This window comes from Euleptes europaea, chromosome 5 (assembly GCF_029931775.1).
Source record: "Euleptes europaea isolate rEulEur1 chromosome 5, rEulEur1.hap1, whole genome shotgun sequence".
Classification (NCBI taxonomy): Eukaryota; Metazoa; Chordata; class Lepidosauria; order Squamata; family Sphaerodactylidae; genus Euleptes; species Euleptes europaea.
Window position 1 is genome coordinate 55,159,004 of NC_079316.1, and position 18,776 is coordinate 55,177,779.

General features: G+C 44.0%; 1 protein-coding gene across 1 annotated transcript; it reads right to left on the bottom strand.

Moving 5' to 3' along the window:
* Positions 1–1,783: 1,783 nt before the first annotated feature.
* Positions 1,784–11,240, bottom strand: LOC130478295 (steroid 17-alpha-hydroxylase/17,20 lyase). Its single transcript, XM_056850444.1, has 8 exons — positions 10,935–11,240; positions 8,440–8,578; positions 7,606–7,835; positions 5,594–5,680; positions 5,154–5,366; positions 3,344–3,513; positions 3,142–3,245; positions 1,784–2,061 (listed from the first exon to the last, which is right to left on the bottom strand). Exons 1-8 carry the CDS (start codon positions 11,238–11,240, stop codon positions 1,784–1,786), a joined length of 1,527 nt encoding a protein of 508 aa, XP_056706422.1.
* Positions 11,241–18,776: the final 7,536 nt, after the last annotated feature.

Here is an 18,776-nt window from a genome sequence, read left to right on the forward strand (position 1 = left end):
ATTGTTGTATTTTTGATATTCATTCAATACAATAAAAAGGTATCATCATGGAGGTCATTTCTAAACAAACCATCCTTCACTTCATGTAGTGTTATAGAGATGTAGAAAGGTGTGCGTAATATGCATGTTTTAATAGTTTGGTGCAGAAAAAGTGACTGTAACTAAGTTCTTGCATACCTATAACTGAGCATGCAAGAATGGCATGATGGTAAATATATTTTTTAAAAAGAGAGAATTAATGCATTATACAGGCACTTCATTTTACATCATTAACTGAGGACAAAGTTACAATTATCTCTCCAATATTTGCCCTCCTTTTTTAGGCTGCCTCTACCCATCTACTTTTCACGGTTTCCCTCTCTACCATCCTGTACCCTTCCTTCTTCCCTGCATTTGTCCTGTATCCTTATTCTTTCAGTCTCTCTAGCAGAAAGCTGTTGATGTGTCCATCAGCGAAACTTCCACAGTCATGTGTGTTCCCCTCTGGGGAGAAACCTGAATCAGTTTACAGGAAAATCTTGGGGTCCTAGGTTGATGGTAGATAACTGGTGAAGAGAGTTGTACCTCTTGAGTAGAGATGGGTCATCTTGCAATGTCATATAACCTCAGAACATTAAAAAAAACCACCAAGAAATCTTCCATGTAGATACCGCCAGAGTTATTTCCAGATTTATTGGGCACAGGAAAAGTGCAATTGTCCAGATTCAATAAATGTCTTGGTTGCTCAGGTAGCTGCCTAAATCACCAGTGATTCTATAGCTAATAACATATACAGAAAAATAAACTAGCTGTTTTTCAACTTTCCTTTTAATGTAACAAGCCTTTCATTAGGTAAGCACAGGATTGCCCAGTGTAAGGGTTCAAACAACTTTGTACGTCTGACTATAGGCCTATTTCAATGAAAGCTCAAGGTTTCCCCAAGGACAGCTGCCAGCCCACTCTGCTCATTAAAAGAAAAGAAGAAGGTGGATGGGGGGGCGGAATAGCAGGAGCAAAGTAAGCAAATCCAACAAGGGTGTTTGTGTGCAAGATCCTTAGAACTGGCGTGTGATCCGTTTGTGAGACACTTAAGTTGTGACAGCATTGAGGCACGTACTTTAAGACCACCGGAAAGCTTCATCAATCGCAGCAAGAGCTTTAATACACAGCCCTCAGCCATGGGAACTAACCAACATCTCACTTTCCCTCTACAAATGCAATTTTTTGTCATCTAAAGTCTTGACTTGCTCACAGGGTTTCCCCAATTACACCTGGTCTTTAACTGGAGACTTTTTTGTGTCTTAAAGCAGTCCCTTTATAATTTCTCATCTTTCTCTCATCTTGCTGTCTCACATGAACACATACATGAAGCTGCCTTATAATGAATCAGACCTTTGGTCCATCAAAGTCAGTATTGTCAATACTTTTTAGTTCACACAACTGAGGGTCTTGGGGTAGGGTCCATATAGTCCTGAATTTCTTTGTTGCTGACACCTCAGGTTTGCCATTGCTTTATCATACAATACCCTGCATCCCAGATTAGTCCACCAGGAAACTGGAAGAGAGAAGGCAGCTACTGTTGTAAAGAGAAACAGTAACAGTAATGCACTTTCTGCTTTAGTCCGATTAATGGCAATCCAAACAGCATAGTGATTCCTGCCGTCATCCCTCCAGTATGGGGTAGTGATATTCCCATTTGTGACAGCCCCCTATGTACAAACCTCTCCAGTAAACTCTTCACTGGTCCAGCTGAACAAACTTCAAGTCTCTTCCTTTAGGGCAGCTGATCTAGTCCAAAGTAACATCACTGATCTATTACCAGGCCCTTCCAAGCTTCCCGCAGTGTGGCTTTCACCTTGAACTTTGGTACTTGAAGTACAACCCCAAATGTTCCTTCTGGTGCAGGCAGTGTTTCAGCTTCAGGAACGCTGAATGTGAATCTTTGCAAGCTCCAAGCAAGAAAGAGGAAAAGCTCCATCTTGGCCAGTGCTTCTCCCACGCAGACTCGGATACCAGCTCCAAAGGGTAGGTAGCTAGGTGAAGGAGAGTAGAGTCTGTTCCCTTGCTCATCCAGAAAACGACCTGAAGTGGTACAGATATGTGTTATTTAAAATTTCCCTAGGAAATATGTCGCCCTGACCTGGATGGCCCAGGCCAGCCTGATCTCGTCAGATCTCAGAAGCTAAGCAGGGTCAGCCCTGGTTAGTATTTGGATGGGAGACCACCAAGGAATACCAGGGTTGCTGTGCAGAGGAAGGCACTGGCAAACCACCTCTGTTAGTCTCTTGCCATTAAAACCCCAAAAGGGGTCGCCATAAGTCAGCTGAGACTTGACGGCACTTTACATACACACAGGAAATATGTCAAACACAATGAAATTATAGTGGAAGCTGTTTGGAAAATCTACATAGAAACAAAGTTGTCTAATGGTCAGAGTGTTGCACTAGGACAGGAAACCTGCGTTCAAATCCCCACTGACAGCAGAACTAGACATTATAGCTTCCATGAGACTGCTATGGGGACTCAAAGACACACTGGGCAGGGCCCCAACTTGGCCCAGGACCACAACACAGGGGAGGAGAGGGTCCTGTCCCCTTGAGTTATTCTCCCAAGCTAAAACAGCACATGAGAGGTGTATTTGACCTGTTAGAGGGGTTCCGCATGCAAGCATCAGTGCACATGGAACCCCTCCAGTGTGGCAAATAATGCCCCCTTGCCATTTTGGCTTGGCAAAACTCTGTTCAGGATTGTACTGAACGTCTGTGACCCTAACCTACCCTACAGGTTTGTTAAGATAAAACATAAAAACAAAGAACCACCTTGAGCTCTTTGGAAGAAGTGTCAGATAAAAATAAATCATATTAACTTTCCAAATTTAGACAGGAATTCAACATGCCACCTTGAGTTTCTGTTGATGTTTCAATGCCATTCAAAACTGCAGCCTTGGGGTATGGATAGGCACAGCCATTTTGTCAAGGGACCAATGAAGAGAAACACAGATCAGGCAAGCCTATGGGAATACGGTTAGGCATAACAACCATCACAAGCTTGAGAGTAAGAGAAGGTTAGAAAGCTAGCCTGGGCAAACAGGAATGGCATGTAGATCAAAAGGTGAAAGAGCATCTCTGTTAGCCACCTGGAGAGGCAGCATTTTACACCTACCTGGATTAAATTCTCCTGGCTTATCCCATTCTTTCTCATCATGGTGAATGGACCAGAGATTGATTACAACTCGAGCTCCTTTAGGGATGTCAAACTCCCCGATGCTGCAGAAACACCAAAACCCACCAGTCCCTTATTTAGAATCACGCCTATCCCCCTTCGTGGCTTTGCATCAGACTTCATCCTTGGATCCAGCCCTCACCTTGTATCTGCCAATGCTTCGTGTGGGATGAGGAGTGGAGAGACAGGGCGGATACGCAAAACCTCACTAATGGTGGCCTCCAAGTAAGGCAGGTGCTGCCGGTCATTGAGCTGGGGATACCTGTCAAAGCCGACTTTCTGATCAAGTTCTTCTTGGATCTTTTGCTGCACCTGGTACAAGGAATGATATGGGCAAGTCAGATGGTAGTGACAGTGAGGTAAAGAATAGGGAAAACAACTGTGGCGCGCCTCACCTGTTGTTTTACCTAGATGCTATGCATCCTTTCTCATTCCCCTTGTTAGGCTAGCCAACAGTTAATGTGGACATCAAGTCCAAAGAAATGTCTGATAAACCAAGTGGTTTTTCCTAGAATGGAAGGCAAAAACTTTGGGAAAAGGAGTATCATACATTATTCCTTTTCTCTAAGTGGCAGTGAGAAGCTGTGGTGCCTCCCACTCTCTCTCCACAAAAAGATCTAGTGTGGTAACCAAAAGCACACAGGAAGCAATAATATTCCTCTAAATGTTTTGTGTATTGCAGTGGTGGTGCTTTTCTGGTGAGATCATGTGTCTGTGTTATAGCTGACCCATGGAAGCCATTTTAACGTGCCGCACATGGCGAGTTTTCTAATGTGTTGAGCCATCAGAAAGCGGTGCCTCGTTGCATAGATGGGGACAGTTGATCCAAGCCATTGAAAACGTGCAAAATGGTGGCACTGAGAAAGTCATTCTGTGGTGAGTGATTGAGACCCCATAGCTCAATTCATGGTGAGATATGTCGTGTGGTGCACCTGCAGTGTGTGCACAGTGTGCCTCTGGTCAAACAGCCACCGTTGCCCACAAGTTTGCTAAGAGTACATGAACTCTAAATAGATGGTGATTATTCAAATTACACTTGAGCAAAGCAACCGCTATCAAAATGTTGTGGATCCTGTTGTTGCCGAAGATTGTGTGTGTGTGTGTGTGTGTGTTAAGTCCATCAAGTCGCTTCCGACTCATGGCGACCCTATGAATCAAAATGTCCTATCTTTGACAGCCTTGCTCAGATCTTGCAAACTGAGGGCTGTGGCTTCCTTTATTGAGTCAATCCATCTCTTGTTGGGTCTTCCTCTTTTCCTGCTGCCCTCAACGTTTCCTAGCATGATTGTTTTCTCCAGTGACTCTCGTCTTCTCATAATGTGACCTCAGTTTAATCATTTTAGTTTCTAGGGTCAGTTCAGGCTTGATTTGATCTATAACCCACTGATTTGTTGTTTTTTGGCCATCCATGGTATCCGTAACACTCTCCTCCAACACCACATTTCAAAAGAATCTACTTTCTTCCTATCAGTTTTCTTCAATGTTTACTGCTAAGATTACTGCAAAGATTACTGCTAAGTAATTATGCATGGATAGGGGAAGGGGTTATCATAGCCAAGGAATGCTCAGCACACTGTGAAGAAAAAAAATATCATATGATATATACTATATTGCCCAAGTTTGGTATCTATAGAAACAGAATGACATAACAAGAGCAAAGAGCAAGAACTATTGTGCTGAACAGGGCAGTTCCTTGCAAAAGGGCATCATGACCCAGAGATAAATGAAAGATACTATTTTAAGTCTATCATGATGGAATACACTGCTGAGGAAGGAATTTATGCTCATTTTACACGTGTAAGCTACTCTTCTCTGCAAGGCTCAGATTGCCCATTCTCACAATGAAAGATTCATGCTAGATATTGAATAGAAAAGTGGGATGTGAATCGAATAAAAGAAATAAAACCATCCCTTCTCCCAAGAAGCTAGGTTGTGCCTAGAGGAGCAGGTACCTCTGGGTAGTGCAGTAGATACAGCATAGTCCACTTCAGCACGGTAGTGGTGGTCTCGACACCAGCCCCAAAGATGTCCCCCACCGTCATGAGCAGGTGGTCATCTGTCAGTTCCATCCCAGGCAACAGACTGCTGTTGTTGTTCTCCATGTTCAGCTTGGCTCTCAGGAGTGAGCCCATTAAGTCAGTGACTGAATCGTTAATGAATGCTTCCTGGCAGGGAAATTGTGAGATCAGCTGTGAGCATAGCTTGCGGAACACCAGAAAAATAGGCAGAAGCTAAAGCCTTGACTGCCACAGCGGAGCAATGCATCAAAACTTGAGCAATTTCAGTTAGTTATTACTACTGAAATGCCCCTTTGTTATGATGAGATGGGGGTGGGATGCAGAGGAAGGCTTTGCCACCCTGTATGTTGCATCTTCTTCCTGAAAGGACTTACTTTATGTTCCGCAAACTGCTGCTGCAGGAGCTGGTCTCTCTTTTCCACACACTGCTTCAGCAAGGCCAAACCCTTGTTGGGAAAGAACTGGAAAGGGAAACAAGATGACAGCCTTTGTCTACAGACTACAGTTTAGAAGCCACCTTCCCATAACCCCTGTGCCAGTCCCTGCCATTCAGTTTTGCGCACCAGATGTTGCTGTCCCATGACTCCATCAGTGGTCAACCACTCTGCAGCTCTCCATGGGTTTGCCTGATCCAGCTACATTTGGTCACTACATCAGCAACTAGCCACTCCAGAGAAGGAGTGGGGTGGGGAAGAGGCCTGCTTTCACCGGTTGGGGTTTAATATTTATTTAGTAGATTCCTTGAATGCTTCCTTTTAAATGGAAAGCTGGGAAATATCAAGCTGGGGACCCATAAGGAACCATGAGGCTGGGGAATAATTTGGAAATTCCACCCAAGCCTTCAATCCTTCCCCTCCAGAATTCACTAAGCTCTCAAGGGTTTGAGCTGGCTGATTCCCCAGATCTCCCAACTTTGTATGCCTTCTGGAGCATGTTAACAGTGCAATCATAAGGATGGGGGCAAAGGAGTAGAGGGAGCGGACTGACCCCTACACCAGCATATCGCAAAGCTGCTGCTCTTGGGCACTGGCACAGCTCTGTGAATGCGATGACTGTGCACTGGCGCATAAATGTGGGCTGTTCAAGGGGTGTGGCCAGGTTTGTGGGGTAGAGCCTGAGGAGGGTGGAGTTTGGGGAGGGGAGGGACTTCAATGCCATAGAGTCCAATTGCCAAAGCAGCCATTTTCTCCAGGTGAACTGATCTTTGTTGGCTGGAGATCAGTTGTAATAGCTGGAGGTTGGCAACCCTAACAAGGGGGCAGTGAGTAGGATGGAACAGCTGCTAAGGGAAGGGGCCCTAGTTGTTGGCTCTGCCCTGGATCAGCAGGTCAGGCAATTACTGAGCTCCACCTCGAACAGGGAATTAAAGGGGGAGCAGAGCCCCTCCAGGTTGAGAATGCCCTGTGTTTTTAATATTCCTTAAAAGATAGGGTTGCCAACCTCCAGGTATTAGCAGGAGATCTCCTGCTATTACAAGTGATCTCCAGCCGATAGAGATCAGTTCACCTGGAGAAAATGGCCACGTTGGCAATTGGACTCTAGGGCATTGAAGTCCCTCCCCTCCCCAAACCCCACCCTCCTCAAGCTCCGCCCCAAAAACATCCCACCAGTGGTGAAGAGGGACTCCCCACCCCCTGAGCACTAAGCAATCTGGGATATAGTATACAGCAGGGGTGGGGAATGTCAGGCCTGGGGGCCGTTTAAGGCCCGCAAAATCATTTGGTCTGGCCCTTTGTGGGTCTTGGCAGATCTCTAGCTCAGAAGGATCTAAGACTGGTGATCCGCTCCCATCCGTGGACAGGAATAACCTCTATTCAAGGCGGATGTGAGTTTGTTTTGCTGAGAAAAGGAACCTTTTTCCTCCCTTGCAGAAGAGTCGTTAGCTATGGAGCTGCTAGGACCACCCAAGAAACTGTGTTAACCCTTTCCCACCCGGGCCGTGGAGAAACGTATTCCCTCTGTACTACGAGAGGGCTGGGGGCGGAAGTGGCAACAATGGAAGGGTTAAAGGGGGCAGGGCCAGAATGCATGGGGGAGGGAGTTCTTAGCCAGTGTGTCCTCATTTCACCCCTGCAGGCAGAGGTAGCAGGAGCCGGCTTAGAATCTGGCCCTGATCATGCGGAACAGGAGCAACTCCAGCATGTGGCTGGATGGCTATGCCCGGCTGGTGCAACAAACCATCCTGTGCCACCAGATGGGTGAGTGCGCCACCGGTTGGATGCCTGCCTGCTTGCCCACATAGGGGGGTCATTTGGGGCAGCTGCCTGCTTGGGGCTTGGTTGGCTAATGTTTAAGTTATTAATTTTGTATGGCCTTCCTTTCATCTTTTGGAATCCTGCCTGGAGGCTGATTACGTGTGTTGTTTATTTCCCCACACCCATCTCACCTGAAGCCAAGGGAAGATATCCACAAGGCTCTCTTTGGCCACGGTGTCTACAATGCCTTGGCTGTATTGGAGCATGGCCTCAAACTCAGGGTCTCCACGATGGTAGGAAGAGTTGAAACATAGGGAGCACACCACATTAGTAACAGCACGTGTCAATTCAGGCGCCATGTCCAGGGGAGTATCCTGCTCCGAGGTCAGTGTTTTGCATAGGGCTGCTGCTTCTTGACAGACTGGAAGAAAAGCAGAGAAGGAAGGATACATGAAGAGATGAGGAAACCTTTACGAGAAGGGGGGAGGGAGATGGAAGGGTATTAATAGGGCAGGAATGGTATGAGGGCATATCTTAAATAACCAGAATGAGCTGGTGGATTGGGTATAGAGTTGCCAGGTCCCTCTTTGCCACCGGTGGGAGGTTTTTGGGGTGGAGCCTAAGGAGGGCAGGGTTTGGGGAGGGACTTCAATGCCATAGAGTCCAATTGCCAAAGTGGCCTTTTTCTCCAGGTGAACTGATCTCTATTGGCTTGAGATCAGTTGTAACAGCAGATCTCCAGCTACTACCTGGAGGTTGGCAACCCTACATAGAGCCTATGTGGAAAAAAAATTACTTGGAATGCAGCAATTCTGTGCTGAAACCACTTAAAATGTTGTACCTATCTCCACTCAAAAATAAGCTAATCTGCAGTACAGTTATTATTACCTCATTACCATTATGTTTGGCTACAAGTATCATTACCAGGATCTTCTTCCCATCTCTTCTCCCCCGCACCCCCCTCACACACAGTCTTGTTGCTGTTGCCTTGACAGCTAACCCAACACTGCTTTTGGGGCACTTACTGATGTTTTCCAGGAGCAGAGTGCCTTCTCCAAACATGGAAAGTGCAGAATGCACTAACTTGCGCTGAAATTTCCAGAGAGGGCTATAAGATGCAAAGGCAATGTCTTTCCCATTCCGTGTCAGCAAATCTGTGGTCACCTTGGATCAGTAGGGGAAAAAAGGCTTCAGAACACTGCATTCCCTTTTCCAAAACATCTCATGATACAACAGGTTGGGCCTTCACGTGGTTTGAATATTCTTTGAAGGGGAATACTCACAATCACACAATTGCAAGAGGAACAACCATGCGGTGGATTAAATTAGCCTTTTAAAAATCCATGCCATACCTAAAAGTTACTCATAATATCAATATAATGGCTATTTGTTGCCCATAATATACTTAAACAAGTCTTTGTATGTTCAACAGACACTCAGCCAACAGGGTGGAGTCCCTCCCCTTCTTTCAGAGAAGACATGAGATCTTGATTCTAATCAATATTAATAACTTTGACTATACTTCACTTGTTTATCATTTGACTCTGGAATCGACATGATTCATTCACTCAGTTTTTACAGACAATCCAATCACAAAATGCCCCCATGGGACTTCTGTTTTTCTTATGGCAGGGCTGGCACCAGCTTACCTTAAAGTAGGACAGTGCTCAGGGCTTCTGGCAGGACCTGATGCTATTCACCCCCCTGTCCAGTCACTTTAAGGTTGGCAATCTCTAGGTGGGGTCTGGAGATCTACTGGAATTACAGCTGATCTCCAGGCTACAGAGATGAGTTCCCCTGGAGAAAATTGCTGCTTGGAAGGGTGGATTCTGACATTGTACCCCAGTGAAGCTCCCAGATGCATGAACTGCCCAGGATGATAGGGCTGCAGTCAGTTGTGAGTGTGGTTGGTATATGGGTATTCATCTTTGTTGTCCCTTCTTTCTATTGTTGGGGACACATTTAGTATGTTTTTCTTTTGTTTGGTATAGGATACTTGAATTGGGATGTACATACTTTTAAAAAATCTTAACAGTAGAACTGTTTTGCCATATTAGCAAGGCAAAATTGAATGTGGAATCTACTGTGCTAGCTCATTTTGCAAGTATAAGATTAAATGAACATCTTCCAGAGATGCTTAAAAGTCATCAGTCTTCTCCTCTAGGTCATGTGCAAGATTAGATTATTTAAATTCCCAAGCAGTACATAGAACTGGCAAGCATATATTAAGTATTAGTAACACAAACAACATACCTCATTATTGTATATAAGAAACAACATATGCTCCCTATCAAGCAAGGGATCATGTTTCAACAGAAAGTAAGGGGTTATCTCTTGACCATTCAAACTGTGTGCACAATCACTTGTGAAGTGTGGCACAAGTAATTATCCTGGTAGCGGCACTATGTGCTGGCAACAAGATAAACACTCAGAGTGCAATCCTAAAGGGGAGTACTTGCGCCACAGCTGGGGACAGCACAGCCACAGTGCAGTGAAACCACCTCCTGAGCAACTTGCTGGACTACAGCTGCTAAGCCAAAAATCAAAGCTCCCCCTACCCCCCATGGAACTGCTCTATGCAGTTCCATGAGTCTGTGACACCATTTTTGCAGGCACAATTTCGCGCTGGCAAAAGGGGGCATTCCCCACCTTGGGAATGCCCCCTTTGGCACTGGCGCAAGCCCCTGCACCGGAGGTATGCTGCTGCTGCAGCTGTACCAGTGCGTAGCGCTGCTGCTCTGCTCCCCAGCGCCAGCATAAATGCCCATTTTGATGGTGCAAGTGGCACTTATGCTGGCACCAGATCACTCTGCCTCCTAGGGGCTTTTGCCCCCCCCTTCAGGATTGCACCATCAGGCTGTGCTTAACTGGTCATTATATACATGGGGGGCGGCGGGGGGTGGTGGTGTTTCTATCCAAAAATTGCTTCTCTGTAGGACAACTTCATGCATGAAGTTCCTTCTGGGAGTTACACTGAAGTGGTTGACAGTGCACTTCTATGCAGAGTTACTCCAATTTAATGCCCATTGATTTTCATTTTGCCTAGACCAGGGTAACACTGCATAGGATTGCATTCTCATAAAGGATGTTGTAAAATACAAAGTCCAGGGAAGTAAGCAACCTCTCTTAATAACAGGCTCTTCTATATTTCTATAGGTACTGTTAAGAAATTCTGCTTTCTCTGTATTGTCTTTTTGAAACAAATTGCTTAAATAGTTTTTCAGAGATCACAGTTCTTAAATTATATATTTCATTGTTATCTCTAGTGCACCCCTAAACCTGTTCTGATCATATTTATAAAAACATCTTACTTGATATTAAATGTCCAAGCTATACATTTCAAAACAGGAAGGGGGAACACCTATACTATGGAAAAAGGAGCTGTTCTCAGCATTTGTGATAAAGTGTCATGCTGGCCTTGCCCTATGGGTGGAACTGCACTCTCTGTTCTTCTTTTCTCACAGCTTTTGCTCTAATCACTAACTTTTATGACCTAGACAGACACTCAAAGTTTGCTTACCGTATGGGGCCTTCCGGCGAAAATCTTCCCTTTCTTAAGCAGCACTTCCTTGGCGTGGATGTAGCTGTTCACCACCACCACATAGTGGGAGCCCATATACAGAGCATAGAGTGTGCCATACTTCTGTTGCAGTCTGCAGAAAAAGAGGTGAAGCTGGGGATGTCCAACAAGATGCAACAGACTGCCAATTATCGGCAGTGAGGGCAGGCTCTTGGGGTAGTTGAACTGGGGGTCCAGCTTCCCCTTTGCCACCCTCCAGAAAGACAGAAGAGCCAGCAGCAGGAGCAAGGCAACCAGAAAAACCATGGCTATATCTCGGTTTGCCTGGTGCTTTGGTTAAGATCCAGGCACCACAGATTGGGTTAAGAAATCTCCCTGGAACATCCAAAGTGTGGGCTCTTATAAAGGCTTGTGGTGACCTCACCTTACCTTGGCATGGTTTCTTGCCTTGCAGCTATGGAAGATAACTTCAACTATTTTTATCAGTAGCTATGGGAGATAACTCCAGCACAGCCAGCCTTGCCTCCTTCCAGAAGAGCAAGAAGCAGCAGCAGCAGGGACACTTGAGCCAAATAAAACATCAACATTTTGCTTCCTTGGGGAAATAAAATTTATTGGATATACCTTGTTTCAGGAAAAAACACATAGTATTGGAGAGTTTTCCTTATAGTAGAATATCAAAACTAACAGGATATTCTTTATTCCTTTTTATAAAATAATACAATCCCCAAAAAAGTGTAAAAATGTATTCTGCATAATGTCCTTGATATTGATGGCCAAACTGAGAATTAGATATATTGACAAGCAGGGGACCCACAAGGACTTGCAAAGGGGCATCTCCTTCCCCATTTTCTCTTTTCCTCCTCCTGGCAACCCCATACCTTTCCCTGCTTCCTTCTCTTCTTCATACCTACCAACCAACCAACATTTTATCTGCCACCCATCTTCAACTATGTGTATTATTGATAAGGTTGCCAGGTCCCTCTTCACCACCGGCAGGAGGTTTTTGGGGTGGAGCCTAAGGAGAGTGGGGTTTGGGGAGGGGAGGGGCTTCAATGCCATAGAGTCCAATTGCCAAAGCAGCCATTTTCTCTAGGTGAACTGATCTCTATCAGCTGGAGATCAGTTGTAATAGCAGGAGATCTCCAGCCAGTACCTGGAGGTTGGCAAACCCTAATTATTGATCTACTACATACCCCACCTTTTGCTATAATGGTAACACAAAGCAGCTACATCATTCTCTTCTATTTTATTTTCACAACACCCCTGTGAGGTAGGTAGGGTTGCCAGGTCCCTCTTTGCTGCCAGTGAGAGGTTTTGGGGGTGGAGCCTGAGGAGGGTGGGGTTTGGGGAAGGGAGAGACTTCAATTGCCAAAGTGGCCATTTTCTCCAGGTGAACTGATCTCTATCGGCTGGCGATCAGTTGTAATAGCAGGAAATCTCCTGCTAGTACCTGGAGGCTGGCAACCCTAGAGGTAGGTTACATTACCTTGCAGGGCTGTTATGAAACAGTTTGTGACTGGCCCGAGCAAGCTTCCATGGCAGAGTGGGGATTCCAGATTCTAGTCTGGCATTCTAGCCACTACACAACTCTGGCTTTTGTGAGCTGTCTGCTGTTCAACAGTATCAAGCAGCCATGCCTGGGTGAGTCATGCAAGTCACATGGTATCAAGTTGCCTAGTGGTTGCTGCCATGCTGGGCCCTGATGAGTTCTCCCTCAAAGGCCAGAACAGCCCTGAAAAAGGCCCTGCATTCCACATTCCACATGGTGGGCGCCCCAACAGAGATTGCACATGTGTGGGTAATTGTTGATCTCCTTCATTTGCAGGGTGATACCTGAAGAAAGCCCTGTTCAGATAAGCAAAGCTGTCATGGGGAGGAACACGGGAGATGCGGTCTTTCAGATATGAGGGTCCAAGGCCATGAAGGGCTGTATATGTGAAAGCCAGGACCTTGAATTGAGCCTGGTAACTGATGGGCAGCCAATGCAGCAACTGCAGAATGGGTGTAATATGCATGCTCTGCCTAGCTTCTGATAATAACTAAGTGTAGCATCTGTACTAACTGTCTTTGAGGCCAGACCCCTACAAAGTACATTACAATAGTCTAGGCTTGATGTTACTATGTTATCTGTGGATCCTGGCGGCTAGATAGGCTGAGCCAAGGTAGGGAGCCATCTTCCAGGCTTGATAAAGCTAGAAGAAAATAGTTTTTACAGCAGCATGAACTTGCTTCTTCAACAGTAATGAGGAAGCAGTGTAACTCCTAATCCCTTACCCAAGTCAGCAAGGATCAGCTGAATTCTATCAAATGTGGGAAGCACAACATCCTTCAAATTTAACTTATAAGACCATGACAGCGATGAATATGGGGGGGGAATCTTGAAATGAGTTACATGAAAAACAGATTTAATATGTAGGGTCATGAATGTCCCTGCACAGAGATTCAACAATAGGTGACCAAAATGGTACTTGTGCTCAAGGTCAAGGCAATTCACATTTTCATTGCACTTGAGACCAATTAATTTTTTTTACTGTCCTTGAGGCCAGTGTTTGTAACATCCCTGCTATCAGCAGGAGGTTCCAGAACTGCCTCAGATGCCAGGTTCCATTTGATGTACATAAATACTGTCATCTCTTGAGACCTTATTTCCGCACACAACTCAAGGTAATGGATAAAGGGTAGGTACTGCATTCTGCATTAATGACTAGATGTTCTGGATCTCCAGATAAGTTATACAAATGGGTTACTATGATGGTCAAAGAGTTCCATTATCTTCTATTCCCTCTTTTGCTGACCAATATGTATAGTATTCTTGGAACAGAGTTAACTTGGTGTAGGGAAGTGACAGCGCAATCCTGTTTACAGAGGCACACCCTTCTAATTCTCTTGACCAATTCTGCTGCAGATTACATTGTCAATAAATTATATAACATTTCCAAGTGCGATCTGTAGATAAATATATCTGTTTTCACTTGCTTTGCAGTATATAATGGTGATGAACTGCTGTAAAGATACATTAAGATGAGTTGGCCAACATAAAATGTAGAGTGGCATGAACTGAAGTCAAAGAGAGGTCAAGTAGGTTAGAGGAAGAACAAATAACCATTCATCATAATTTAAAATTCTTACAGCACACAATACAGCCCTATATTTTGTTATTTCAAGGTCAGTTTCAGTAATAAAAAAGAGATCTTTCAACTACGATCAAAAATGCTATTCCAAAGTACAAAGAATCTTTGGTTCTTATACAATTTAAGTTAAATTGGGTGACTGTGTAAAAATGTTAGTGTTTTAACTGTAAAAGACTTCCACTCCCTTGTGTACAGAAAGATCCAATGAATTTCTGTTTCTCTCTCTCTTCCTTATTATCCACTTATACTGACATTTCTACAAGAACCGTTATTATTTAGTCTGTAGTCTTATTCCTCAGCTATTGTCATTAGAAATTTGAATGTACTATTCTTAAGTCTTTACATGTAATTGTATTCTAAGTATCTTTATATTAACATGTATCATTAGGGTTGCCAGGACCCTCTTGGCCACCGGCGGAAGGTTTTTGGGGCGGCGCCTGAGGAGGGTGGGGTTTGGAGAGGGGAGGGACTTCAATGCCATAGAGTCCAGTTGCCAAAGCGGCCCTTTTCTGCAGGTGAACTGATCTCTATCAGCTGGAGATCGGTTGTAATAGCAGGAGATCTCCATCTAGTACCTGGAGAGTGGCAACCCAATGTATCATAGTGCTGCTTCAGATTTCAGAAGAAGATTTCCCCCAATTTTCTCTACCTTTTAAGGAGTCTCAAAGCAGCTTTCAATTGCCTTCCCCCCCCCCCAACAGGCACCTTGTGAAGTAGGAGTCTCAAAGCAGCTTTCAATTGCCTTCCCCCCCCCCCAACAGGCACCTTGTGAAGTAGGTGAGGCTGAGAGATTTCAGAGAGAACTGTGAATAACCCAATGTCACCCAGCAGGCTTCACGTGGAGAAGTGGGGAATCAAACCCGCTTCTCCAGATTACAGTCTGTTTACTACACCACACTGGTTCTCAGGACGGGGGTAAGATTCTCAGCAAGGTTTGTGCTTTGTACAAACATTGGAAACATTTTGTGTTCTATCTTATATCATTCATAATATTTATTTCCTTCATTTGTACCCCACCTTTCTCCCCAATGGGGACCCAAAGCAGCTTACACCATTGCGCTTGCCTCCATTTTATTCTCACAACAACCCTGTGGGTAGAGTTGCCAGCTCCGGGTTGAGAAATACCTGGAGATTTTGGGGGTGGAGCCTGAGGAGGACAGGGTTTGGGGAGGGGGGGAATTCAATGCCATAGAGTCCAGTTGCCAAAAGCGGCCATTTTCTCCAGGTGAACTGATCTCTATCGTCTGGAGATCAGTTGTAAAAGCGGGAGATCTCCAGCCACCATCTGGAGGCTATTCAAAAGTATGCAGCCACTATGGCTCAAAATTTAAGAAAAATACAAACCAACAACACAAAAGTTTGTAGCTGTTAGACATTAGTCATTTGTTGCTTTACAAAAGACCATGCAATTTCTGTGATTTCAGTTGCAAAGGATCAAAACACAGCTGCTACTTATTAAACCTATAACACAGTGGTTATGGCAAAGCACAACTAAAATTATAATAAGAACACAACAGGTTAGAGCATAACAAGACAGGCTTCTGATATGTTCCTTGTTTCAAAATAAATTTCTTCAGTTGGTAAGTATAATTGTCCTGTTGATTTATGATTATTTTTCTTTTGCAGGTAGCTTATTTTTGGCGTTGCATCTTGCTGCAGCCGTTTGAACATATTTCTCCAGTTTTTTTGAAGTTTTCTTTAAGCTGGTATATTCCAATGGTGATTTCTATTATAATTATTAAAAATATATAATAATATTTTGCAGAAGGCTGTTGTTGGTTCATTAAATGTATACATGCATTGACCCTCCATAGTTTTAACAAAGAAAATAAAGACTCACAGAGAACTTTCCACGTCTTATATGAACATCACAGCAGACTCTTTGTAGTCAATGTTTCAGTAACATGATGCTGGATATTGTCAAAGGCTTTCACGGTCAGAGTGTGACTGTGGTCTTGGTATTTTCTTTCCTGACGTTTCGCCAGCAGCTGTGGACAATGATTCAACTCAAACCCAACCCCTTTCTGACTATATATTACTCTTCCTATGCACTTGACACTGAGAGACACTGTCCTTCAGTGTTAATCCTCTGAAGATGCCTGCCACAGCTGCTGGCGAAACGTCAGGAAAGAAAATACCAAGACCACGGTCACACAGCTTACAAGATTTTGCTAATTTTCATTTTCGTTTTTTATATGCTCCCCCACAAAGGGGCTGCGAATCTTAATGCCTGAACTCAAAGAATAGCTTCTAAGGCGCTACAATCTGAGCAGACCTCTATCACATGACCTGCGTGCCAAATATATCTGCAAAATCATATATGAATATGGGGAGCTAACATAGCCCTCTAAGTAACTTGTGTTCCTCCTTAAGAAACAGGGATGGCAGGGATCGGGGTTTCCTATGACTCTCTCTTGAGGTGAGAATCTTATATATTTTTATAATTACAATTAAGATGTAAGTAATATATTAGTATTAGCACTATAGGTACCATATATCTTGATTTATATTTTTAGGCTGATGAAGCTTGTTTGTGAAAACGCCAGAAATATTCGGGAAAGCGTTTCCTTTCTGTTCTTGCTTGTGCCCGTGCAACGGCAAGACTTGTTACAAGTGAAACTGACATTTACTCACCCGTTCGAAATGGACTTCGTTTCACGTCGTTTTGGATTTGGCCAGTGTGCTTAATTGAAGTTATAAGAATTGTAATAGCTTATAATTACTTTTTAACATATTTGTATATAGCTCTTCACACAGTTTGTTCTGATTTTTTGCACTTGTTGTAACGTTTAATATACAATTTTGATATTTCTGACTTTTGAGCTGTCCCTGTTTAGTTCTTACAGCTTTGTATTAACAGTGGCATTGAGTCTTTTTGCTATATAAATAATTGGCATGGGCAAATCAGGGCTTAAATTACATTAAAAGAATTACAGTTAGTAAATGATCTTATTTCGAATTTAAATCCACTTTTTAATACAAGTGAAGCTCTTAACTGGTAATGCATAGTTACACATGACACTTGATCCACAGCGATAATGGCCTCTTCTACTGGTGTCTGAGGAGGGCTCGATTCTATCGGTGTGCACCAATCTGTCTTTAAGGGACGTTGTTCTATAGCCTAATAGTGGTGGCTCAGAACAATCCAGTAGAGAGGCAATGACATGCCAATGCTTATTTATTCTTCTTCTTATGCTCCCTACTAGTGGAGTATATTGGAAAGAAGAAACCAACCTTTTATGATCTTTTTTCTTACGTATGAATCATTACGTGCTCGGGTAGTCGCTCGATCCTTGGCTTGATCTATCAGTTGTGAAGGATAACCTCTTTTTACCAGTTTTGCCTTTAATTGTGCAGCTGAATGCTCAAAATCATCACATTTGGTAGAGTTTCTTTTAAGTCTTAGCATCTGGCCATAAGGTAAATTGCATAGCAAGTGGTTGGGATGATTGGAATTGAAGTGCAACAATGCCATTTTATCTGTTGGTTTTCTATATGGTGAAATCCATATTTCCCCCACGTTATTTTTGTTTACATTAACATCCAAAAAACTGATGCTATAGTTGTGCATTTTACAATCAAATTGTATATGAGGATCTGCCAAAACGCCAAAAATAAGCTACCTACAAAAGAAAAATATTCATAAATCAACAGGACAATTATACTTACCAACTGAGGAAATTTATTTTGAAACAGGGAACATATTGGAAGCCTTTCTTGTTATGCTCCAACCTGTTGTGTTCTTATTATAATTTTAGTTGTGCTTTGCCATAACCACTGTGTTATATGTTTAATAAGTAGCAGCTGTGTTTTGATCCTTTGCAACTGAAATCACAGAAATTGCATGGCCTTTCGTGAAGCAACAAATGACTAATATCTAACAGCTACAAACTTTTATTTGTGTTGTTGGTTTGTATTTTTCTTAAATTTTGAGCCATAGTGGCTGCATACTTTTGAATAACTATATCATTGCAGCCCACGTATAATATTTTTGTGACTATCTGGAGGCTGGCAACCCTACCTGTGAGGCAGGTTAAGCTGAGAAAGTACGAGTGGCCCAAGGTCACTCAGTGAGCTTCCATGACATGAGTGGGGTTTTTGAACCCGGGTCGCCCAGTTCCTAGTTCAACTCTTACCCACCACTACACCACACTGGCTGTCAGTAACACCTATGGCAGTGTTAACTGCACCGGCCAGTTACACTTTGGGCATGGGGATCTGTTGGGATGGTGTAAAAGGATGCTCCCCGCTGCCCAGGTCAAAGGTGCCGCCGCCTCTGGAGCACCCCTGACGCAGCACAGGTTGCACAGGAGTAGGAGCCCCGGTCCAAAGCAGAGGTACTGCCACGGGAGTCTGCCTGACTTTGCAGAGTGCCACAAAAGGAGTGCCTTGGGCGCAAAGTGTGTTGAGCAGCCCCTGCTAAATAAAGCAAGAATCCAGTAGCACCTTGCACACCAACAAAATGTACAACAGTATATGCTTTCGTGAAATAGTAACCCTTTGTGTTAATTAAATGCAATAATTGTTTGTAAACAACTGTTCTCTTTGAAGCCCCTCCGTCAATCAACAGAAGCATCAGTAAAGCTGATGCTAGGGAAAAGAAACGTAACCGGCGCTCCCAGCACGAACCGCTCCAATTTGCGTTCTCGTTTGTTTTGCCCCTTTTCGCTCGCCGTCGCTACACATACTCGAGAAATAGGCACGTTTG